Source organism: Ipomoea nil, unplaced genomic scaffold, assembly GCF_001879475.1.
Source record: "Ipomoea nil cultivar Tokyo-kokei standard unplaced genomic scaffold, Asagao_1.1 scaffold2480, whole genome shotgun sequence".
Classification (NCBI taxonomy): Eukaryota; Viridiplantae; Streptophyta; class Magnoliopsida; order Solanales; family Convolvulaceae; genus Ipomoea; species Ipomoea nil.
The window spans coordinates 199773-224965 of record NW_017618908.1 but is presented as its reverse complement, the minus strand read 5'-3'; the positions used below and the strand labels follow the sequence as shown (position 1 = coordinate 224965).

General features: G+C 34.5%; 4 protein-coding genes across 9 annotated transcripts; 1 reads left to right on the top strand and 3 right to left on the bottom strand.

Annotated features, from left to right (window-relative positions):
- Positions 1-2435: 2435 nt before the first annotated feature.
- LOC109152815 lies at positions 2436-9550 on the bottom strand. Of its 3 annotated transcripts, XM_019300469.1 has the most exons (18): positions 9371-9549; positions 8250-8501; positions 8067-8168; positions 7642-7746; positions 7015-7146; positions 6824-6919; positions 6514-6648; positions 6221-6331; positions 6041-6136; positions 5727-5864; positions 5449-5577; positions 5281-5370; positions 5032-5169; positions 4763-4867; positions 4576-4671; positions 4359-4496; positions 4094-4172; positions 2436-4019 (listed from the first exon to the last, which is right to left on the bottom strand). In XM_019300469.1, the coding sequence occupies exons 1-18, from the start codon at positions 9449-9451 to the stop codon at positions 2821-2823; spliced, it is 3222 nt and encodes a 1073-aa protein (XP_019156014.1). In that variant the 5' UTR covers positions 9452-9549; the 3' UTR covers positions 2436-2820. The 3 variants fall into 3 exon arrangements, with proteins under 3 accessions (XP_019156014.1, XP_019156015.1, XP_019156016.1); XM_019300470.1 differs by lacking the exon at positions 5449-5577 and having other exon boundaries at positions 9371-9550; XM_019300471.1 differs by lacking the exons at positions 4576-4671; positions 4763-4867; positions 5032-5169 and having other exon boundaries at positions 9371-9550.
- Positions 9551-12495: 2945 nt separating this feature from the next.
- On the bottom strand, positions 12496-13996 carry LOC109152824 (LIM domain-containing protein WLIM2b-like). The gene is made up of 4 exons (XM_019300482.1): positions 13620-13996; positions 13392-13491; positions 13261-13286; positions 12496-13147 (listed from the first exon to the last, which is right to left on the bottom strand). The coding sequence occupies exons 1-4, from the start codon at positions 13758-13760 to the stop codon at positions 12785-12787; spliced, it is 630 nt and encodes a 209-aa protein (XP_019156027.1). The 5' UTR covers positions 13761-13996; the 3' UTR covers positions 12496-12784.
- A 1716-nt stretch (positions 13997-15712) lies between these two features.
- Positions 15713-19198, top strand: LOC109152817 (DEAD-box ATP-dependent RNA helicase 8-like). Of its 3 annotated transcripts, none has more exons than XR_002049421.1 (10): positions 15713-16134; positions 16311-16371; positions 16452-16686; positions 16955-17193; positions 17567-17818; positions 17902-18082; positions 18172-18260; positions 18379-18452; positions 18563-18801; positions 18918-19198. XR_002049421.1 is itself a non-coding variant. In XM_019300474.1 (10 exons), the coding sequence occupies exons 1-9, from the start codon at positions 15833-15835 to the stop codon at positions 18639-18641; spliced, it is 1512 nt and encodes a 503-aa protein (XP_019156019.1). In that variant the 5' UTR covers positions 15713-15832; the 3' UTR covers positions 18642-18670; positions 18918-19198. The 3 variants fall into 3 exon arrangements, 2 of the variants coding, with proteins under 2 accessions (XP_019156019.1, XP_019156018.1); XM_019300474.1 differs by having other exon boundaries at positions 18563-18670; XM_019300473.1 differs by having other exon boundaries at positions 18563-19198.
- An 86-nt stretch (positions 19199-19284) lies between these two features.
- LOC109152826 (remorin-like) lies at positions 19285-20465 on the bottom strand. 2 transcript variants are annotated; one of them, XM_019300485.1, is made up of 3 exons: positions 19960-20465; positions 19630-19876; positions 19285-19485 (listed from the first exon to the last, which is right to left on the bottom strand). In XM_019300485.1, the coding sequence occupies exons 2-3, from the start codon at positions 19726-19728 to the stop codon at positions 19285-19287; spliced, it is 300 nt and encodes a 99-aa protein (XP_019156030.1). In that variant the 5' UTR covers positions 19729-19876; positions 19960-20465. The 2 variants fall into 2 exon arrangements, with proteins under 2 accessions (XP_019156030.1, XP_019156029.1); XM_019300484.1 differs by having other exon boundaries at positions 19630-20465.
- Positions 20466-25193: the final 4728 nt, after the last annotated feature.

Below are 25193 nucleotides of genomic sequence, written 5' to 3'. Positions count from 1 at the left end.
TTCTTTAATTGGGAAATGAACCCGGTTGGCATGCATTATCTAGCCTGCCCAATTTCAAATCGAATCAATATTTTGCAGATAATGATAATTAATAATACGCAAAATTATATTTTTCACATTTAAGTTAGAGTGTAATGGTATAGTTCGTTCTGATTGTGTTCACTTTTTCTTTTTATGTTATCCTTGTCGTTATATTTTTTGTCTCTGAATTATACTAAACTTGTAAATTGTTCTTGATGTTTTGTTAATAAATGGACGAAAAATACAAAGCCAATGATAACTTATGAATGAAAATTAAGTATGATCAAACAATTAGGAACGAATTCTACAATTATTTTATAACTTAGGAATGAAAGTGTAAATTTTCCTTAATAATAATAATAATAATAATTTATTATTATTATTATTATATGATAAAATGTTTAATGATTTAGATTCCTATTATCTTGCAAGTGGATTGTCTTGTCAATGCTGTCTCATGCTTGTTGGTGTTTGACATCTGACTACGTGAACGCATTTTGTTATTAAGGCTAAATTAAGGTACGCACTTCTCTTGACATCAAGTGGAAAAAGAGTAAGTAATTCAATCAATATTTTGTTATAACTTTGATTTACAACCCCCAATCGCTATTTGAATGTGCATTTTGAATAAACTTCACTTGCAACTCTAACTCGCAATCCCTATTTGAATGTGCGTTTTGGTAAAACTCAACTTATACTTCTAACCACCAAATGACAATAATGAGGTAAATAAGTTTAGGTTGTTCATATCCAACCAAAGTAACATTTTTTTTTTTTTTTTGGTTATAACCTAAAAAAAAAAAAAAACAAACATTTTGCTATAACTTGGCCCTTATAGAGAATGTATTAACTGTATATTAACAAATGAATGTAGCAGAATATAAATACAATACAAAGAAGAGAAAGTAGCAAGAAATTACAACTAATACTAAACTAGAGTAATACAAGGAATAAGTCAGCTAACACATGTAGCCTCACCACGCCTTACCCATAATGTAATTTATGAATCATTTTAATTTTTGGTATATTAACTTTTTTTTTTTTTTTTACATTCAAAAAAATAAACTTTTTTTCTAGGGGGGGGGGGGGGGGGGGGGGGCAATATTGAACTATGAATGCAATGGAATCTCAATAGTCATTTTCAAGCATTTCAATCGTTATCTCAACTCTTATTACAAGTAGTTATCAGTTGATCTAAATAATTGATACAGGACACAAGTTCATGGACCACTTATCCTCAAGCCCTATGTTTATTATCTCATCATTATCAAATAAAATCTTACGGAGTATTTGTTTTCAACTCATATTATTTTATTCTCACCATTTAATCGGAACTAGTTTATTTTAAATTCACATCCAATCTATCAAAATATATATTATATGTCAACTATATAGTTATTCATGCATCGTCTTAACATAGCAATGAGTGAAATATAATTAACAAATCTTTAAACTTTGTCGTGCTAACAAAGCAAAAGATATAAACTTATTTTGAGTTGATTGATCAGTTGAATTGTGCACCAAAAGGTGATGTATGATTTATATATATGTCATGCATCATCGAGTAGATGCATATATGCAGGACAAACTAAATATTGTTGCGCCATCAATTTCGTTGAATAACGTACCTCAATCATTTTATTGGATATATAGGAATCAGCAAAAGTGATGAAACTTCATTGGACATATACGTTTATTTATTCATTTATTTTGGATAGGATAGATAATATCCTGCAATCAATTAATTGATAATATATAATAATATCGTATTAAGTATATACAAGAATTGATGATATTGATAGGAGGAATGAAAAGTTAGGAGATTATATATAGAAAAGGATAGGAATGGAGATGGAAAAGCGTAAGGGAATGGGAAATATGTGGGACAGATTTAAGTGAGGTTTGATGGATGGATGAGAAAGAATATGGAGTAGACATTTATACAATTAATTAATCTCATTCTTAGCTTGTACTACAGTCCATTGTTGTCTCATGTCTGTCTGGATAAGAATGAATACACAAATGAAGAGAAAAGAAAATGAAAGACTGTCGAAAAGCAAGCAATCCTTTCTCTTTCAAATCTCAATAAACATCGTACCTGTTATGTAATGTTAGTTCACTAGTTTTACTTATTTCTTGTTTGGTGCAATCAACACAGTTTCATGATAAAGATCGAATTTTTATTTTTACTTTTTTTTTCTTGCTTTGTTTAGACGGGGGAGAAAGATGATGTGCCACTCGTTTTTGTTCATTATAGTTTTTTTTTTTTTTTTGGGTGTCAAGAAAAACCCCAACCACCCAGACTTGTAACTCGAGCCGATAATGAAGCCTAGGTTGTCGATAGCTGACCGGCCCAAACCTTATTTGTATGTATGTAGTAACAGCATGTGCATGCAGATGTATGAGAAAGAGGATAAAATGAAGAATTAATAGAGTTCCATGCACGTCCTAAGAAACATAAGATGACATCTCATTGTGTCTTTAGAAGATGAAAAGAAGGTTGTCGGAACAAACTCTAAATCATCATCTCACAACACAAGTTTTCACCTACTTTACCTTATTCATGGCTGGCTAGCCCTAAGCACTAGCTGGCAGAGTGTCACGGCTCATGCAATTTTTTATGGCAATCATAAAACATTACAAATCGGAAACAACAACAACTAGGTGCTGCAGCAAAGTCGCATGCGCATGGAACAAATAGTTTTACTTCTACACGATGAATCACAGTACTTACCAGTGGTGCGTTTGGCGTTGATCGGGGAAGGGAGAGTAGCTGGTTGCTTCGGGTTCGGGTTCAGATTAGAGGTTTGGCGGGTAGTCCTTCCTAGCATCCAAACCAGACTGTTGGGAACCCATGGTGCTGTAAGTTGGTAACCCGAATCCCGGGGGCAAGAGAGGTGAGTTCATTGGTGATTGTGACCCTGCTGACACTTGCTTCTCTAGTGAACCAGAATGGGGTGAAGGATCGTTTGGATGAAGGCGTGATGAATCAAATACAGGGAGTTTGAAGCATCTGTCGCCCTGTGTGTAAGGAGCGTCGAATTGCTGCTGCTGCTGCTGCTGCTGATGGGCACCTCGTGGGTGGTGGTCCTGAGGATTCTCGGCTGACATTCCACCTGTAAGGGTTTTCAGTGCGAAATCTAAACACGGGTCTGACCAACATTCCCCGCTGCGATACTGTGGTTGTGGGTTTGGCACTGGCAGTGGTAAGTTCATGTCAACATCATCGTCGTGTGGTCCAACCACTTGCTTCCCTGGAATGCCCCGGTTCTCTGATGGAGGGAATAAAGGGTCGTCGCCTAGGCAGTCGTGATAAACCTCGGTTATTGGCTTATTAGCATCAAAGTGCTGAGGAACTTTCTGAGCTGGATTGGTGGGGATAGGGGCCAGAGATGTATTCACATCAATTCCGCTAGTGTTGTTCATAACAGAACCTTGAAGAATCTCTTCGCCAAGACCCAAATCGGCTACCACTTTCTGAACCGGATCATTGGGTCCCCACGATGTATTGATATCGATTCCACCAGAGTTTGGGATAGCAGTTTGAAAAGCATGTTCCCCAAAACCCAGTTTTGGAGCTGGATCACTGGAAGGTGGAGTGAGAGATGTATTATTGGCCTCATTTCCACTGGAGTTCACAATACCAGCTTGAAGAGTAGCCCCCCCATCATTAAGACCCAAATTGGTTTCCACTTCTTGTTTGCTCTGCGCAAGTCTTTTTGAGGTCCGACCTCCCGGCACACTCGCACTCGGAGCTTTGGTTTTCCTGGGCTGTCTTGTCTTTGTGGACTGAGGAGCAGAAGCAACTGCAGCGTCTCCATTTAAGGCAGGTTTTGCACGTGATTTCGTTGCAGAAGCTCTTCGGCGTGGAGTTTTAACGGTATTTACTTCAGCCCCCGGGCTTGCGTTAATGAAATCTTCAGTAATGCTGCGCCGTCTTTTGTTCGACCCCTCAGCTTGTATTGGTGCAGCATCAATAGGATCAGCACCTTCCTTACCTACAAGTTTTCCATGTCAGAATGGGAAATACAAATGTGCACATCCGACCATTTCAGCTCAAGCTGTGCATTACCTTTCAATTCCTCGCCAACGAAAAGTTGTCTTCTGGTCCAAGACCCCGATTCGTCCTGTTTGGTATCCGTATCAGGAGTCTAACAACAGACAAGTTTCCAATCATCAGACATCCATCATATTAGTGACGGTGTTAAGAATCCCACATTGATAAAATAAGAGAGAACATATGGGTTTATAAGGCCATGGGTTAGACTAGCTAATTGGTTGAATTCAATTTTTTAGTGTATTTAAAAAAAAAAAATGGCACATAGAAGCGGACTCACAGATATGTCATTAACAGTTGATCCTGGAGCCCTTTTGCTGGGCTTCATAACACACTTGCCTATATCACCAGTTTCTAAATAGCGCAAAGCATCTTTCTTGGAACGGAATACATATCCACTGACAGGGTCTATATAAAACTGTTGAAATAAAGATAGATTATGGTCGTTAGTAAAACATATAAGGATAATCTTAGAGAAAATCCATAAGCTTAGTTACCGGGTCTTCTCTTATCCCCCCTGACGCATATGTCCTAGTTCTGATTTCTTTTATCCACCCCGCTGGTAGCCCATCCACTGAATTTTGAACTGCAATCTACATAAAACTTCCAAAATTAGAAATTCATACCACACATTATTTTGAAATAAAACTTCTGAAATAATAAATTCATATCACATTATGCTACCTTTGCAGGTTGAGATTCTCGCTTTTTGGATATGTTGCTACGGTCCTCCACTGATGTGTTATTTTGAGACTCTTCCAGTTTAGAAGCAGGTTCTTCTATGTTATGCTGGAATGTAAAAACAATTGAGATAAGCAACTAATAGAAATATTTATCATTAAAAGATGAGGTTTATTATCGTACGACTTATCTATGCATATTATAGGATAGGATAGGATAGGGAGTAATTTGACATAATCATAAATAAGGACATCCTGGAAGAGCAGACTCACAGGTTTGTCATTGAATGCCGACCCTGGTTCCCTTTTCGTGGGCTTCATGATGCACTTGGCAATATCACCGGTTTCTAAATAGCGCTGAGCATCTTTTTTGGAACGGAATCCAAATCCACTAACAGGGTCTACATAAAACTGTCAAAATAAAATAAATAAATATATATATCATTATATCAACATCATTGCCAGAATACTTGTGGATAAAGCTTATAGACAAAACGTGTTTTTGAAGGAGTAGGAATATACCGGGTCGCTTTTTGTCCCACATTTTCTAGCTCTAAATTCTCTAGTCCACCCTGGTGGCAGCCCATCAACAGACTCGGTTTGACCTTCAGCCTGCATAACACTTCAAAAATTAGGAATATGAAACACACATAAAATATGAGAGAGAGAGAGCTATCTTGAGCACATTACATTAGAAACAACTTTTGCAGGGCGCTTGCCACTGCCAGATTTCTGCTTTTTGGCTACGTGGCGTTTGACCTTCATTGGTTTTTTATTTTTAGACACTTTCAGCTTAGGAGAGGGCTTTCCAGTGTCATACTGAAACACGGAAACAGCAGCAATAAGCAATTTATGGTAATATCTTATCATTAATATCGCTAAATTTCATAAGACGGTCTATGTACACATAAAGAAGAATGATGACAAAGAAATCATGATCAAGGAACTCCTGCAAAGAGCAAACTCACAGATAAGTCAGTGGAAGTTGGTCCCGGTTCCCTTAGGGTAGGCTTCATAGCACACTTGCTAATATCACCAGTTTCTATATAGCGAAAAGCATCTTTTTTGGATCTGAATACATATCCACTGACAGGATCTGTATAATACTGTTAAAATCAAGACAAAATCAGAGTCTGCTCTATAATCTTTAAGGATGAAAAATTACAGGAAATCTGTTAACATGAGCTAATCTTTAAGGATAAAATTTGTGTTTTTCTGTGAGGGCACGCACATGTGTCAAGCTGCATGGGAGTGTGTGTGTTTTGAAGTAAAGAGAACATACCGGGTCCTTTCTTATCCCATGCCCAAGTCTTCTAGTTTTGTATTCTTTTATCCACCCTGCTGGTAACTCACTCTCTGAACCATTTTGAACTGCAACCTACATTAAAAGTTAAAAACTTCAAAATGGAATAAACAGGAAAGAATAGCTAACAATATTCACAAAGTATCTGGAGAAGATTACAGGAGAAACTATCTTTGCAGGACGCTTGTCCACAACAGATTTACGTCTTTTGGATATCTGACTGTTGTCCTCCACAGATTTTTCATTTGGAGACACTTCTTCTATGTTATGCTGAAACATAGAAACAATTGAAAATAACAAAATTATAATACCAAATTAATTATGCTTTGAAAATGGGTGGGTAAAAGAGGGTTCATTTTAATCTGAATTTGAAACTAAGAGCATATAGATACACACAAGCAACAGGAGCAAAGAATAACTATAAATGAACGTGGTGCAAAGAGCAGACTCACATGTATGTCCTTGGATGCTGATTCGTCCCTTTTCTTGGGCTTTATCACACACTTTTTAATATCACCAGTTTCTAAATAGCGCATAACATCTCTTTTGGAGCGGAACTCATATCCGCTGACAGGGTCTATATAATACTGTTAAAGTCAAGATAAATAAGCCTTGTCAAGACATCTAGGGTCCAAAAGAATTTATCATACCGTGGAGAATGCTCGTTTGCACATCAAATTTTTTTGCTGTGCCTTTGTTAGAGTGAGCATGTATGTACATCAGCATATGGGAAAGTTTTTCTTTGAAGAAATGGGAATGTACCGGATCCTTTCTTATCCCACTCGGGCATGTCCTTGTTCTTAATTCTTTTACCCACCCTGCTGGTAACCCATCTGCTGAAATGTCTTGTGCTGCAACCTACATATGTTCAGAAATTGGGAATTCATATCACGTAAATGCATGCGCACACACACATATATATATACTTATATTTAGAGGTATCTTGCACATACTGCAGGGGAAACTGTCTTAGGAGTCTGGTTGTCCATTACAGATTTCCGTTTTCGAGATGTACGGCTCTGGTTCTCCTTAGGAGTTTGATTTTGAGGCACTTCCAGATTAGAGGAGGATTCTTCTATGTTATTCTGAAACACAGAAACAAATGCAATGAAACTTTATATGCTACCTTATAAGAATATTGTTATAGATTGATTTAGTTTAGTTTTGCATACTTGATACCTCAAACAAGGAAAAGTAAACATTATGAAAACCTAATGACTTTTTCCTGTTGTTCCTAGGATAAAGAAAAGAAGGGTTCTCCTAAGTCCTAAACCAAACAAATTTCACATCACATCATTAGAAGACTCATTAAGCCTTCTGTTGCAACCACGTTAGGGTGGTTTCTTAAATTATTATCATAATTTATAGAGATAATAAGACATAAATAAATCTAATTAGTAAAAAAGATGTTATAGGCATACTAAGAACTGACACTTGGTAGTTCATGAGATACAGATACTATGCTATGAAACCAACACAATATTGTAATTTGATCATAAATATTTAAAAATCACAAATACGAGTGAAGTTAAATTTAGATTAGGAGTATAATACAAAAATATGATAAAAGGAATGCCTACTTTATTTTCATTACTGATAGGGGTGTTGCTATTTGCAGCACTGTTGAGAAACTGAGACACTTGAGCTTTAGAATAAAACTTTCGTCCAGATGGACTGATGTAACACTGCAAAACAAAAAACAAAAAATAAAAAATAAAAAAGGGAAGAAAAATTAGGAAATTACCCTGTAAAATAAAAAAGAAATGAAGATAAGAGTCTCTTCTCACCAGTACATTCCATTACACAGAAGAATAGCGCATTCAAATTTTTTATAGTTAAATAAACCAACTTTTCCAATGTACAAACTGCAGTAGCACCTTTCACTTTAGATGGAATAGTAGGGATTCCAAAACTACTGTACTTATGTGCATAACTTACGAAAATAAAATGGAAAATTCTTAGAAGGGATGTGTCAGCACAGTTAAGATAATTTTGGTTTCTATACCTTGTAAGTGCTACCATTGTGTGAGCCAGTTGACCGAGTTTTCAACTCAACTGTCCATCCAGGAGGTAACCAATCTGAAGATTGATTTGTGTTTGATGCAAGCTATGGGCAGCAAATAACAAAACTAGTCAGAAGACAGGATTAAGGAAAAGAGTCAAGCACAACCAAAAAGATGGCTAGAACCTTTGAACTTGGCGAAGGTGAAGTAGTACTTCTTTTGGAGCGTCTACTCTCAGGTTTGGGGGTTTCTTGATTTGGAACATCACCATTATTGATTCCTTGATTTTGACCATCACCATTACCAATTCCTTGAATTTGAGTTTCACCATTATTGATTCCTTGATTTTGACCATAGTTAACATCTCCCGCCTTCACAAGGTTTATCACAGCCTTCCTGGAATAAAATTTTTTCCCATTTTCCCCATTTGTGTAGTACTGCAAGGCCAACAAAGAATGATAAGTCAAGCATATAGGCAGTTGCATATCAGCTTTCTGCATTTAAATCCTTTAGGTGAGGCAACACTCTATTGACTGCAATTTTTACACAATGTTCACAGAAAATGCCCCATGCTTCAACAACATTGCTACATTATGAAGGATAAAGGCAACTGGGTTCATTGAAGCACGTATTATAACTCCGGTACAGGGAAGAGATATCTTGCCTTCATTTTCATTTCTAATAATGGGAGACAGAATAAAAATTTAACAACAATACCAGAAATAAAGAGTTTCATTTATATATTTAATTACTGAAACATGAAAAATCATCCAACACAAAAGAAACACATTCCTTAAATCCAGCTACTTGCAGCTAGAGAACAAAACCCATATGTTTCCTCTCATCAACAATAACAAATAGGCTAATAGCTCATCTGGTTGCAAATACAAATCAGAATAATTTACAAGCACACCAAAACTATCATAGTCAACTGCAAATTAAAACCTTCATGCCTTCAACCATACAAATTATCTAGAATATCACAAACAATTTGGGCACCAAGCCTAAATGAAATTTACCAAACCAGTAGTTTAATTAACTATGTTGAAATCTCTCAACTTACAGAATTTGTAACTAGATCAAGATTGTTTTTTTTTTTTGCTTTTTTTTTTTTTTGGAAGGGATCCAGTTTGCTTTTTTGTTCAAGGAATATCAGTAAGCATCAAGTAAACAAGCAGATCTACAGTCAAAGGCCCTAATCAAGCAAAGGGATCATGTTAATTACAGATTTTTGGTGATATATACAGAAAGATTGAAACTTTAGCTATGTTAAAGTAGAAGAAATGAGCTGAAGCGGTTGGGTTACCTTGATCGTACGACCGTTTTTTACTTGCACATGCTCGATCCATCCGGGAGGAAGAGGCTCCGGAGATTTTCCGGCGACCATGTTGCCAGAATATCAAGATTCTGTGAAAAAGTGGTGACAAGATTAAGGCTTTGTCCTTGGTCAAGAACTGGAAAGCAGTGAAGAGTGAAGATAAACACAAAGGGTAGGTTGGCAGGCTGGTTAAACACGTGTCACTTCCACAGAACTGTCTGAAAGGAAAAATAAATCTAAGCTAATTCTATTTTTTATCCTACATTTATATTCCATATATAACAGTTCATTTTTAGTCTTTTTTGTTAGAGTTCTACTATACATATTGTCAATTTTTACTTTCTTACTTCTACTCCCTAAAGAATCGGATAATAAACAATGATTGATTATTTTTATTATGTGATCCAAAAAAAAAAAAAAGTGTCTACATCAATAACATGTAAAACGGAATAAAAGTTGGGAATATAAAATAGAGTCCACCAAGTATTGCCATTTTGATTATAACGTTCTTATTTTGTTATAGTATCATTTTAGCATTACTATTTTTAATCACATGTCAACAAAATTGGTGAAATGTTATTAAATACAAAAATATTTTGATTTTTTTTATACAAAGTAAATTGACCCGCTATATTTTTTATGTTTATTTTTTTAAAAAAAAAAACAAATACATAATTGAAGATCCAAAGGTCGATTGTATGAATATTATTGTCCAAAAATGTATAGTACAACTCTTATAGCATAATATATATTTAAAAAAATGGAACAAAAAAAAACGTACAAAAATCAGGGGTATAACCTTGATTGAAACTTATTATGTTTTTAGATTATATAAATTTTAATGTGTCTCTCCAAGTATACATTTTGTTCTTTAATATTAATACTATTATATCTAATTATACTCGGTAGTGATTGTGCGGTTCCTTCCTTATTCAAAACAACATAAAGTAAATAATACACTATTTTTTTTTTTAATTTCATCCAATTTAAAAAGATACTTATTGAATGAGACTATTGATATGTTTATTTTAAAAAATTAACCCTTAAAAATCAAAATTACAGTTAAAATGTTGTTGCTGAGCACAAAAATAGTGGATAGGGCAATTAAAGAAAAAAATAAAGGAGCATTTATTGTATTTATTTATTTCTAAAGATGATAAAAGGTAACTGCTTGGTTAATATTAGTACTTTTTAAGTATATTGTTAACTTTAAAAATCTCTCAAAATATGATTTTGTTTAATAAACAAATATTTTTTTTGTGTTCATACGATGAATGTTTCGAGAACAGATGTTACCATAATCGCCTCTATCGATGCGGTCAAACTCACTACCTCTTATATAGAAGAGTAACTGAATTGATACCAATGGACCACAACGTCTTTGGTTATATATTTCACCATTTAATGCTATATATTCAAGTTGATGTCATGTCAAAAAGTCCCAAACTACACAAGTCGCACATTTGTATAGTAGTATGATTAACGTTCCCATCATTGATATTTCATTTCGTACAAAATGAAAATTCTAAAATCGTGTGACCAAAATTTAGTAACATTTCATGTTGTGCCTACCTAAATTATTTAGATTTAACTCGATTAATTATATGATGCCTAGGAGAAGATGGTTGTAATTTTTTGGTGCATGTTTTTCGTGAACAAAATTTTGTTGCTGATTTTTTTACAATAGTAGGGCGGACAGAATGTCTGTTGATTCTCCCCCTGGATGCGACATCTTAGTCCGTAATGATTAGTTGGGGATGTGAGTTCGTGTCTCGTTTGTGAAACGACGTAGGCTAATTGTGTTTTTGTGTCTCGGCATGGATCTTCCTATTTTTTGTATTCCAAAAAATAATAATTATACAATGACTTGAGTTAAATTTAACTTACCAAGACTATATGGTCTAATGGTACCCGAGTTTCTATACTACAATGTAATAGAGCCAGTCACATTCAAAAAAAAAAAGAGTTAAATTTAACTTATTTAATAAGAAAATACTCGTTAGCGGTTGAAATTAACTTCGAATATTTAAGGTTTTCAAAAAAAAAAAAAAAACTTGAATTATTTAATGTTTTATTGTTGGAATTATTCAATTAATTTCATATAACCCAACACCACTAATATAGAAATATATATAGTACAGTAAAGTAATATATAATATTTATTCACCACTATAGCAGATGAAAAGGTAGATCTCTGTTGACATTATTATACTTATTGGCCCGGTTTGTTAAAATAGTTAGTCTATAATAAATTAATTTCGATTTATTTAATCACTATTAGTTATTTGACTTGATTAAAAAATTAATATAGGTGCTTGGTTAATTAGTTTTTTGTATATAATTCTAAAATGCTAAAATTTAAAAAGCTTTTTGAGAAAAAAAATTATATCAAACAGCTATAAGCTAATTAACAACTAATTTACCAAATACACTTTTACAATCAGCTAATGTTATTAAATAGTTATACCATACAATTAACTCAATCAGCTAACAGCTAATCGCCATTTATCAAATTAAACCCTCTAGTTATGTTGATTAATTAATTACTATTTTTCCAATACGGAAAAAAAAAAAAAAAACAATATCTCAGTAAGAGAATAATGTAACGTAACCATTATTATATTGCTGTAACGTAATGCGGTGGACCATGGATAGGTAAAACATGCGGCTTACATGATAAACGTACTGTGAGGGAACCTTGTTTTACTTATTTCCACTCATCAATTATTTATTTATGCTGAAAAGCAGTTAAAATAATCCCAATTCATTACATGAATATATTTTTATCACTCATATAAGTGTTTAAAAATCGAGAGTTTTTGATTGATAATGTGAGGTTAATTAAACCGTACCATTGTTTCACCACTTTTAAGACTCACAAAAATATTTTTCAATATTGTTGATTACCAACTAGTGAGAATTTATGTTCAATGACTTGTGGATCATATCAATTATTGCCTTACAAATATATATATGAGAATTATATATATGTGCTTTTTTTTTCCCCTTTATTTTTCTGAATAAAATTAAAAAAAATGTAAAGAAAATAAAATACGATGAACGGTTAAGTGCAATTTAATGCGTGTTCAGGCAATTTAAATTAAAAAATGAAATGCAAAATTGTAATATTTCATTCACGATGCTCAAAGTTTTATTGTCCTAGCTATTACAAAACATAAAATGAAAACATATAGAGAGGGGAAAAAATATTCCAATAAATTATTCTTACTACTATTTTTTTTTAATGCAAAATATTCCAAAATTAAACTAGATCGAATAGAATTTATTATTTAATTTATAATATTTGGAGCTGAGCTGAGGTGATAAGATCGATCGAGGTGGTGGGGATGGGATCATGCATCCAGGCCATGCATGCATGGATGTATATATGATATATATATACTACTCCTCCTGCTGTGCAGCTGGGGGGTCGGATGCAGCAGCGGAGGCGGCGTCGTCTGCGGCGGGGAGGACGGCGGAGAGATCTTCGTTAGCCTTGAGGGAATTACTCTTGCGAAGATTATTATAAGAGCCTTTCTCCTTGAAGAGCTGAGAGAAGTGGGGTTTGCAGTAAAGGAGTCCATCCAAGGCGGCGTAGTTTGAGGTGGTGAGTATGCAGCCTCCATGCGAGCACTTGAAGCATGACTTGTGGTAAAACTCCCCGTCCACCGTCACCTTCTCCAATGGGTACACCGTCTTCTTACAGGCGGCGCACTTTTCTTGGGTGCCGGAGAACATACCCGACAGCTTGCTTTGAGTTTTTGTCTGTCATTAAAGAACAGAACACTTTTAATTTTTAGCCGTAACTAATTAAAGGAATGAATATATATATATATATATATATGCATGAAAGATTATTATTGTATGTATGTATGTACCAGCTGTTCGCCGCCCTGTTTTCCAACTGTTGATGATCAAACAATAAAATGGAATCATCAGAAGAAAATGTAAACATGATTATAATGTAACCTTAAATGATGGAAATGACGGAAGTTAATTAACGACGTACGTGACTGTGATCTTGTGACGGTGACTCCTTTTTCCTTAAACATCTGCTCGAAATGTGGGTTGCAGTATAAAGCTCCATCCATGGTGGAGTAGTTGCTCAGCTTCAATTCGATCAATAATTAATTTCATCCGCCCATTAATATAATAAATAAAATTTCAATTACAAAAATATACGTAAATATATACTAAATTAATATATATATATATATATATATATATATATATATACCGCGAGTCGGCCATTGCACTGGCGGCATCTGAAACAAGTATTGTGATAAGTTTCGCCACGAGCAGCTATCATCTCTGCCGCGTAAACATTCTTATCACAGACCTTGCATTTTGATTGTGTTCCGCCATTGAACGACGCCATTTTATATATATTATTATATGTATATATAAATGTTTTTTGGGGGGTGGGGGTGTGGTTTAGCACGGTTGAAACCCTCTTATTACCATCCAATCCACATATGATATGATGGGCGGTAATGGGACAGATGAGATGGAATTAAGTACAGTGGCCGCCGGATCGGATCGGAGTTCCAATAATATTACAGATTGAAAAGCTACAGGCCGGGAGGAGCTGATCGAGGAATGAAGAATAATGTAATTAAGGTGGTTGGGTTAGTTATGTGAGTAGCTAGGTTAGAGGAGGGTGAAAATGGACAACATTGGAATTGATGTGTGGAGATGCATGCTTCTGCCACTTATTTAGGATCCATCAAAAACACACATAATCTCCTAAGACACTCAAACACGTGTAATGCTATTATCATCTCATCACTCTTTTACTTTTGACCAAATTATTTATTGACCGGGTTATATCATATATATGATACACCATACCATTTTCATTTGTCCAAAGGCCGGATAAATTTCATGTTTTTTTCTCCTAAAGTTTCCGACCAAATTTCATTTTTATATACATCTTTATAGTTATTTACTAATTATACTAACAATGCATATTTCACTTATAAAATATTTTCAAAGAACTAGTATCAACGTACTTTTCTCTAAATCAAAATAGTTATTTCATATGCGTGCTTAAGTTACTCATCATGAAAATAAATTTGGTTCATACCAAATCACAAGTAAACAAAGTTAATATTATATTATAATAACAATGTGATCGAGGTGGATGTCCGAGTCTTACCACTCTGATCTGTCACTAGAAAGTCTTGATCCCGACTAACTTAGCTTTACTATATTTAAGATGTGTGGAAGTTGTTAAAATGACCTTATATTCTCATTGACAAGCACCAATTATGATAGAAAGTTGTATATGCACGACGACATACGTATATATATTATTAAATATTTTGTAACAACTAAATTATATTTGTTGGCTTGTTTGATCACTATTAACTGTTTGATTTGGTTAAACGACCAATATGAGTGTTTGGTTAATCAGTTTTTTGTAACAGTTTATTGCTTCAAAACGCTAAAATTTAAAAGTTGTTCAAATTAGCTTTTTCAAGCAGCTTTTTGAGCAAATAAATTATATCATTAAAATTCATTTTGCGTGTAATCAATTATCAGCTAACAACTAATTTACCAAACATCTTTCTACAACTAACCATCTAATGCTATTATCTAGTCAAACCTGCTAACAGCTATTTACCAAACACCCCCATTTATATTCTCGTTAACAAACATCAATTACGATGGCAAATTGTCTATGCACACGGCGACATGCGTATGTGTATTATTAGCCTAAGCTAATCCTAGAAGGTAACTCGACTGAACATGAACCACCACACCACAAAGGTTAGACCTTTGCTTACTGTGTACAAGGAGCCCCCTCACTTAGGTAACTCGACTGAACATGAACCATCACACCGCAAAGGCTAGACCTTTGCTTACTGTGTACAAGGAGGCCCTCACTTTTAGAGGTTGCTCCCGCACTGTCGCTGGTGAGACTCGATCCCTGATCATTCTTTTCAACTTTTACCTCTATGACCCGTTGAGCTGTCCATACGGGTCACTTTGAATGGTTACGGCTCTATTTATTCATTATCTTTACTCTCTTATCTTATTTAAATCATCAATGATTTTTAACATTAATCCACTAATTTATATATGTTGAGATTATGTAGAGTTTTTTTTTTTTTTTTTAATACTACTAATTCTATTACAATGTAATATGAATTATATAGAATTTATATACACCAACACCATCTAAAAAAAATTGATTGATTCTAATGAATATTTTTACTTTTGGTTTTTAGTGTAAATGTACCATGCGTGGGGCGTGCTATTGTACGGTTTATTTTATTTTTCCGATTTAGAGCCTCGCATTCTCGCAGTTCTAAAAAAATCACCACATTTCATTTCAAAAATTAAATTTTAGTCCTTAAATTTTAATGATCGGCGTAAACTGAGAGTGCCGGTACAATCTGTGCATTGTTTTGGATCGCGGGAAGCATTTAGAGAGAATTGTGCTCGATGAACGCGCGACGGAGGTATTCGCCGGGGACTGGGAACGGAGGAGGCGACGGTTACGGCGGGGGTGGCTTTCAATCCAACCATAATTCCCGCGGCGGTTACCGTCAGGGTAGGAACCCTTATTACCAGTATGGGCAGCAGCACTACCCTTCTCAGCCTCAGCAGTATGGTAAACGGAGCTTGCAGAATGAGCCGCACCAACAACAGCAGCAATGGTTGCGCCGGAACGCTAGTGGAGCTCCGCCGGAGTCAAGTTACAATGAGGTTAGGAAAACTATCCACTCCGACGGGATTGATTCGAGGTGCATTTTCGCTAATTGCTCCCATTTTTTTTTTCTTTCTATTTTTAATAACTCCAATCGTCATAGCGACTAATTAGTTGGTTATCTATAATTTTTATTTGTGGTTTAAAGGGTCTTAGCTATTATTAAACTGTGATTTTGATTTGATTCTCACCCATTTTTCTTGGTTAACTCAGCTCTAATGTTTGGAAGGCTCGCCTAAATATTCCACCGCCTGACACTCGGTATAGGACTGAGGTTTGTTGAAATATGAACATAATATTTACAGGCCATTTCTTTTTGACATAGGCGACATAGCATCTCTGATTTTATTTCAGGATGTGACTGCAACCAAAGGAAATGAGTTTGAAGATTACTTCTTGAAGCGTGAGCTACTCATGGGGATTTATGAGAAGGGATTTGAAAGGCCTTCTCCCATCCAGGAGGAGAGTATACCTATTGCACTCACTGGGAGTGATATTCTTGCTAGAGCTAAAAATGGAACTGGCAAAACAGCTTCCTTCTGTATTCCTGCACTGGAAAAAATTGATCCAGACAACAATGTCATTCAAGGTTTTTATTTCTACAAGTAACTAACTTTCAATGATGTAATAGGGGGATGTTGAGCCCTTCTGTTTCCCCATTAAACGTTTTGCTCTTTGATTGCAGTGGTGCTTTAAAAGTTTGAGTCTTTCCTTAATAAAGTTAATTCATGACTTGATAGTGCATGCAACATATAAGATTTGAGTTTTCTTCATATTTAATCTCTTGCACTCGTGTTTTCACCCGTACAGCCATATATTTGACATTCTAATCCTATTTTTAATGTTTGATAATGCAGTGGTTATACTTGTCCCAACAAGAGAGTTAGCACTTCAGACATCTCAGGTTTGTAAGGAATTAGGCAAGCACTTGAAGATACAGGTAATGGTCAGTACAGGAGGAACAAGTTTGAAAGATGATATCATGCGTTTGTATCAACCTGTCCATTTACTTGTTGGAACTCCTGGAAGAATACTCGATCTTGCCAAAAGGGGTGTATGCATTTTGAAGGACTGTGCAATGATTGCTATGGATGAGGTATTCCAGGAAGCAAATTATTTTATGTTCTGGTTAGTTCTTCCAAAAATGGGCATACAATGTTTAGATAACATGTGTTTCTATCTCCTTCCCCCTAGTTTTAGCTTGTTTGTCAGACTAAAATGTCAATAGAAAACAATTAGTATAATGGATCTGGCATAAATAGAATATTACAATGATCAGAGGTTGCAGTTTATTTTTCTGTTTCAAAAAACATTGGTTTATTGAATGTAATTGACCCTTCTCTATAATAATCTGTCTAAAATTTAGGAATGTCCACGTTGAATATGTTGCTAGGTAGGTCTATCTTTTCTCCCAGTCATGGATAGTAGGCAAAGGTAGTAAAGTTAACCGGAATGAATTTGTCTTCCAGGCTGATAAACTTTTATCCCCCGAGTTTCAACCTTCTGTGGAGCAACTAATTATGTTCCTACCTCGACATCGACAAATTTTGATGTTTTCAGCTACATTTCCAGTGACTGTCAAGGATTTCAAAGACAGATATCTGCAAAAGCCTTATATTATTAATCTAATGGATGAGCTTACACTCAAAGGTATAACACAATTTTATGCCTTTGTAGAAGAGCGGCAGAAGGTCCACTGTCTCAATACCCTTTTCTCTATGGTTCGATCTTTATCTCACATATGACCTCTCAATCCATTTTTGTGGGTCTAATACTCTTATGCATAACATATTTCCCTCTGCAGCTGCAAATCAACCAATCAATTATTTTTTGCAACTCTGTGCACCGAGTGGAACTGCTTGCAAAGAAAATCACTGATCTTGGCTATTCCTGCTTCTATATCCATGCAAAGATGCTGCAAGATCATCGGAACAAAGTCTTTCATGACTTCCGCAATGGTTCCTGCAGGAATCTTGTTTGTACTGGTATGCCTTTTCCTGTGCTTCTCTATATGGAAATATGTGCCTAGTTGCATAGGTGATACTTGAATCTCAAAGCTATTTTTTATTTGCAGATTTATTCACAAGAGGAATAGACATTCAAGCTGTCAATGTTGTGATTAATTTTGACTTTCCTAAGAACTCAGAAACTTATCTGCACAGGGTATATTAAATTCATCCTTGCAGGATTTGTAGTTTACTATTATATCCTTGATTTTTAATTCACTTTCAAGGACAGACAAACTTTCTTTTCCATTTGACCATTGACTTTCTATGATCAGGTGGGCCGTTCAGGAAGATTTGGGCATCTTGGATTGGCTGTAAATTTGATCACCTATGAAGACCGGTTCAATTTGTATGTATTTAGTATATTGTTAATATGTTTTAGATGACATCATATACACTGGCAGTCCTAAGACTAATAATGTGCTAATCATTCCTTTTTCATACTTCTCGTATGGACAGGTATAAAATTGAGCAAGAACTTGGGACTGAAATTAAACCAATTCCGCCCCATATAGATCAAGCTATTTACTGTCAGTAATAAGCCAACTAAAGTAAAACCAACTATGTGTAAGTGAGACAGGCATCTGGTATATTTCTTGCACCGCTGCCACTGGCTAAATGAAATGCAAGCTGCTTGATGATGCTCAAGCTATAATAGAGTTTATGATGATAATTCACTGTGGTTTTAGTACCGAGAGGTGGATTTCTCTCCTCCTATCCCACGATTTCTCATGGATGGATATGGATCGGGGTGGGGATGGAGTTGTAAATCTTCTCATCAAGTTGACGGTACTTCACCTTGTTTTACTTGTAGGCAATTTCTGCACTTATTGGAGGCAATGGCTACTTACTCCGTGGATCAAGATATATTGGAAGCTGCAGCTTAATTTGTAGCAGGGATATGATGCTAACGTTGATGCCCGGGTGAGTAGTGACTTGTTACATTTATGAGCTGTAAGTACTTGAGTAGATAGAATGGACAATTACATATTATATATGGTCTTTCTCTTCCCTGCCTAGCTTTTGTAACCTTTTTCAGTCTGTTAAGAATGAAGTTGAGATCCCAATTTATTTATGTGATTTTATTGAAATATATATATATATATATATGCTTTTATTATTGATTGTTATAATATACATGATGAGCTATTCTCCCTGCCCTAAGCTCCCCACAAAAGAAATTAGCAGCCAAACCACCCCAAAAACCTCTTGGGAGTGTAGCCGCTTGATCTGAATTTTGCAGCCATGTCCTCAGCCTTGAGGATCTCTTCCTTTCGTTGTGCTTCAACTACTGCCCTCTTCTCATCTGCCACCTTGTGAATTTCAGCTTCTTTGTTCTTCATTTTTGCTCTATGTTCAGCCTTCTTCTTCTCAATATTTTCCTGTTTGCATTGTGTTAAACGTACGTAAACACATAGATATTACACTAAGGAGAAGAAAATCAAACACAATAATTCCTTAACTGTACCAACACAGCCCGAGCAAAGACACTTTAAAATATTCCAAAATTTATATTAACAATTTACCTCAATCTGCCTTAGTTGAGCATCCATAGTCGCCTTGTTAATGTTTTCCCATGATCTAATTGCAGTCAGCTTTTTGTGTGCCCTGAGTGGGTATGTCATCCTATATATTAGAGAGACAAGTCAAAGGTACCAAAGAAAACAAGGAAAAATCATACTAACTTGTTGTCAGCTACAGTTTTTTCATTCTCTTCCCATGCTTTGATCAAAGCCAATCTTTTCTCCAATTCCACTCTAGCCAGGGCACCATCTATTATTGTATAAGAGTAAAATTAAAAACAAAATCAAGATAATTAAGGCAGCCCAAAAGTTATTAACAAACTAATAAATCACCTCTGTCCTTGGCACTCCCTGCACCATCTGTCTCACCAATCAAGATTCAGACAGTTAAAATTTCAAACCATAAAAGAGAAGGCTAAAAATGAAAACAAAATTCTGATTTCCTTGTTCTTTTCCTTTCAAATGTAGAAAAGAAGACAGATGCATTTATTTGTTTTTCCCCAAGAAATATATAGAAAGGAAAAGAAGAGAGAAAATATATACTTTGTGAGGCAGGAGGAAGTGGCACAAGGGATAGAGCTCTCTCATTCTTCTTCTCAGGTGAATGATGGGCTGGAGGATTTTCCTCTTCTTCTCCCATGTTTATGTATATCAAATTATCAATACAAACCTTTCTACAGGAATATGGTTGCAGAGGCCAGTAGATCTTCAAGAAAACAAGAAAAGAGTATATAGTAAATTAAAAGGGGAACAACATAGGAAAGTATATTAGTTATTAGTGCTTTGTTTTGTGTCATTATGAGATGAATCAAATTGATAGAGTTTCCATAGAGACAACAATGGCAATGAGCTGTAATCATGAAATAAAAAGAAAAGACAAGTTATTTAAGTAACTTTTTTTTTATTGTTGATTTTGAAGATAAAAACCATAGAATTAATCCTTCTGTCTAATGTAACCTTCCATTTGAATCAACATCTTTTGATTTTCTCATCAATTCTTTAGCATTAAGAAAGTATTTCAATGGACATCTTCCGTCCTTTATTATGACAGTTTATGAATATTTAGGCTCAACTCCCAGAAATTGAAACTGGATGGCCCTCTTTGAATTACACAAGCAGAAGAGAACTTGGGCCGACAAAATATAGACATAGCCCATTTGTTATGTTTTAATATTTTGTCTTGAGGTGTGTTTTTTTGAGTGACGAGGAAAACTTACAGTCACTATTTGAGGGTGTAGACAAGGTAAATTTATAATTGACAGGCTCAAACCAAGAAGACTAATAGGGGGCTCTCGTTAGGAATTGAACTTGTAACGTTGTGGTTACCAAGTCAACACTGTGATTAACTTAGCTGAGATTGTCCTGTCTTGAGGTTTAAATTACTATCCTGTACTGTACTTTGTAGCTATTGTTATAATCGATCTGGTCACGCTGCATGCATATCTTTTATTAGGGTTTTAATGCATGCATGCAGTAGCTATGGAAGACATTCATATATTAATTCATCTAGCGCAGCTATCATTCAATTCATTATCTTACCCAATTTAATTTTTCAACTCCCAATGGCTTCTTCAATGTTGTGTGTATATATACTATAAGTACGTATAGTACATACATAATTTCATCATCTACTGCTTTTTATTTTGAGAGCAAGCACTTTTCCTTGACCATTATTATATTAATTAATTTCTGGGTTTCACTTTTTTCTGTTTAATCACGACGTGTCAATCCTTTCATCTTCTTTTGGTATCCTCTTCTACAAGTCACATAATCACACTGCACTTTAATGGCGGCATTTCAATTCGATAATGGCGTTGCCATCATGTGACACAAAAAGATAAAAACAAAAGTAGTTAACAGTACTTATTCGAAACATTAAAGCAATCATCCCCTCGTGAGCAAAAGTGGATTAAATCACCTAATTATCCGCACAGCTAATTGTGAATAATTGTCTTAATTAATGCATACAATAATACATCGTATTACTGATTGGACTGCATTGTCTTATGATTATGTTACGCTGTGTGTACTGTGTGGTTTTGTTTTTCTAATTTGTTATATGTAGTGGAAATTAATTAAGGATTGTTTGGATGTTTCTTAAGTGGGGGAATAGTCTTCTGTTTCTCCTTTTTCTAATTTCCAGCCATTTTCAAGATTAGTAGTATTTGTCATTATTAGTAAGATTTGGTGCATGCAAGTGACAGCCCTCCATAGGAACACCTCACCATCATCCATCCGTTAAGTCGTTTAATTTAATTAATTTAATTTCGTGCTAGTTTTAAAGTGGAAACCCTTCCATTCTTAAGCACACGATTAATGGTCCGAATTCATATATATGTACATAGCAACACTTTTAGAAGAGTTGTTCCTGAATAAGATTTGATCAAATCGTACTTCATTGAATTAATCTCATGTTGCTAGATGCGAATACTAATGTAATATGCAAATAAAATAATGATTACCCTTTAATTTTTTTAATTTTTTTTAGAACGTTACAAAGTCACGTCAGTCAAATTAGTACTCAAGTAAAATATCTTACTTATTGGTCCATCTTTTTAAATTAAGACGCATATATATAGTGGATTAAAAGGTATTTGTGACAAGAGAGATGAAGGGTGGGGACCATCTGGTGTCTAATCAATAATAAACTTGAATTGGAAAATGTTGTTCATCTTTCTTCTCCTTTATTAATTAGCTTGGCAGATGATTTCAAAGGGTCAAATCTCTCTTGTTGGAGAAGAAGGCCCTTCCCCAAACCCAATGCTGTCTTGTACTATAAGTAACACCACATTCACATCATATATATATATTGATAATTGATTGATTGTTCTTCTTTGATACTAAACCATTAACTAATTAAGAGCCCAATTTATTGGTTTATGATTTTGACATGAATCAATTTCTACTTTGGTAATGACTAGTATTTTCGACCACTTGGGATTGGATGGTTAGAAATAGCTATCATGATTTTTCTGTATTTTCAAGTGCTCAGATCAAATGTTTTAAATTGAAAACATACCTTAGTTTTTTTTTTTTTTTTTTTCCTTACTTCTGAATGATTGAAAACACAAGAATTAGAAAGGGATGATTGTGAGTCTGTAATTGAGTAGTTGGAACATAATTCTCGTACTAGAAAGTTACGAGTTTAATTCTTGTCAATACAAATGCATGACAAATTAATGCAGTTAATATGCAGTGATTTTTTATTTAAAAAAAAAAAAAAAAAAACTGTTCGTAGGTGCATGCCAGCTGCTGCTTCATATCTTGCTTCAAGGAGTGACAATGAATGAGGAGGGTTACACATTAAAACTGCATAGGCCTAGCCCACCTGAACATGCAACTTAACTGCCATTGCATTATTATTATTATTTATTGGATTTGGTATATACATACATATATACATGCATTCTCAGTTAGATTCATAAAATAGTAGTAGCAGATCGATGTACTATCTACTACAGGCTTTATGTCTCTTAATTACAAGAAGTTGAGAATTGAAGGTGGACACCTACATATATATAAAGTGATTGCCATACAGTAAAGCCACTCCGATCCATACATTGTTGTTAGTACAGATAGCTTACGAATGCAATATCGTATATTCGTATGCAATAATAATGTGGACAACTGAAGAGCTGTTTGTGGTCCGACCATGTTACGTTGCATATACATACATATGTGTTTTGAAGTGGATCATCATTGCATTATTTGCATGCTACACCACCACCATTATCAAGAGGGCTTGAAAATGACACTCAATTTGTTTTATTTTCAATTCTTAAGTTTTTGTGTGAATTTAACCGTTATGAATAGATACAAAAACAATAAATGTGTATTTATCAGTTAATGTGTTAAAAATTAAAGGTCAAACTTTAGTTAGATTAAGTGTTATATATTGCTCCAATAGCTGTAGGCCGACCAGTCAGGAAATGTGACATTACATTATCTTCTACTATATATATAATGCCACCATCAAAACAATTGGCCATGAGATGTTTACTAAGAAAAAGGTGTATACCAAAATGCATAGTGATCATATATATAATTGATGGTGCGGTGAATAATAGATAGTGAGGATGGAGTCGGTGCATATCTATCAAAGTGGGTGTGTATATATGCTCATGATATGATGAAAAACATGTGTAAGTTGAGTGGCCAAGGGGCCGGCCAGGGAGCTTAAATTTCAAGTATGCATAGTATATGCCACTACCATTCAAATTCATGCTAAATTCAAAAATAACTATCTGAAATTAAAGAAGACTATTCAGTACTTGATAAAGTTTAATAGGAATAAATTATAAAGTATAGTTCCGCATAAAAACTCAAATCGAAAAATGACTATTGTACTCGGTGTCGAAAAAAATTTAAAGTGTGAGTCATTGTAATTATGAATATTTCAAGAGATAAATTGTGGAGTGATATTTTATTATAGAGTGAAAGTTGTGTAGTAAATAAGGATGTATAACTGTATATGGGTGTCGGTAGGTATACTGTGGGGTGGGAGCCAAAACCAAAAAAATGACAAATGAGAAACGACAACCTAAGTTTGTGCAAGTATTATAAGAAAGAGGCAATGGCTGTTATTTTTGGCTACAAGATGAAGTTTGTTTGGTAATACTATGCAACCATTTTTTTCTTTTTAATGGTTCAATGGTTGTTTTCATCTCATTTATTTGTCACTCTATAATTAGTATGTATTAGCCACGGCTGACTGCAAGCTGCCACCTCGATCTAAATAATTAATAATAATATAATGTGCCAATTCAAGATTCCCTTCTATGTTCTCATTTGATTTCATGTCAACAGCTTTGCTATATATATAAGAAAAAAATATAATTAAAATCAACCCAAACCCAATTCAAGCCGTAGTTGACTTTACCTTCAAAAACTAAATGGTGATGTTGAGGTCATATCGGTCCTAATTACTTACACATATAAATAGCGAAAATATTATGATTAAACTTTGCTGTTAATATAGTCTAGTGGCATAGAGTGATCTTTTTCAATGTGAAATAATGGATTCGGGCTTTAGTAGAAGCGATTATTGGAATCCTATACTTTCATGTGAATTAATTAGATAAAGTAATAATGTTAAATGATATTATATTGAAATATAAATTAAAAAAAATTATACTCATATGACGTCACTAATATAGCTTTATTTAAAACCCCACCAAGAAAATAACAAAAATGGAATTCAATTATTCTACAAATAATTCCAAATCTAAATATATGTAGCTTTGTTTACATTTGACCCTACCCAAACGGACCCATGATTTAATTAGTGTTAGAATAAAAATATTAGTAGAATTGCTTAGGGGTGTGCTTGTCAATTCACATTGTAAATATTTTTGTAGGTACCATAGAAGAAGCAAAACAAAACATATATCAAATGTCACAATATCACGCTCACACAATTTGATGTTAACAACAAGTGAATCCCTTCGATTTATTGATAAAAGATGATGAAATTATAAGACATATTTACTAACATTATAGTCCAAGTACTATAAGTGTGCTTGGATTTCCTAGTTTTAAATTTGAGGTTAGATTTTCGAGTAATGGGA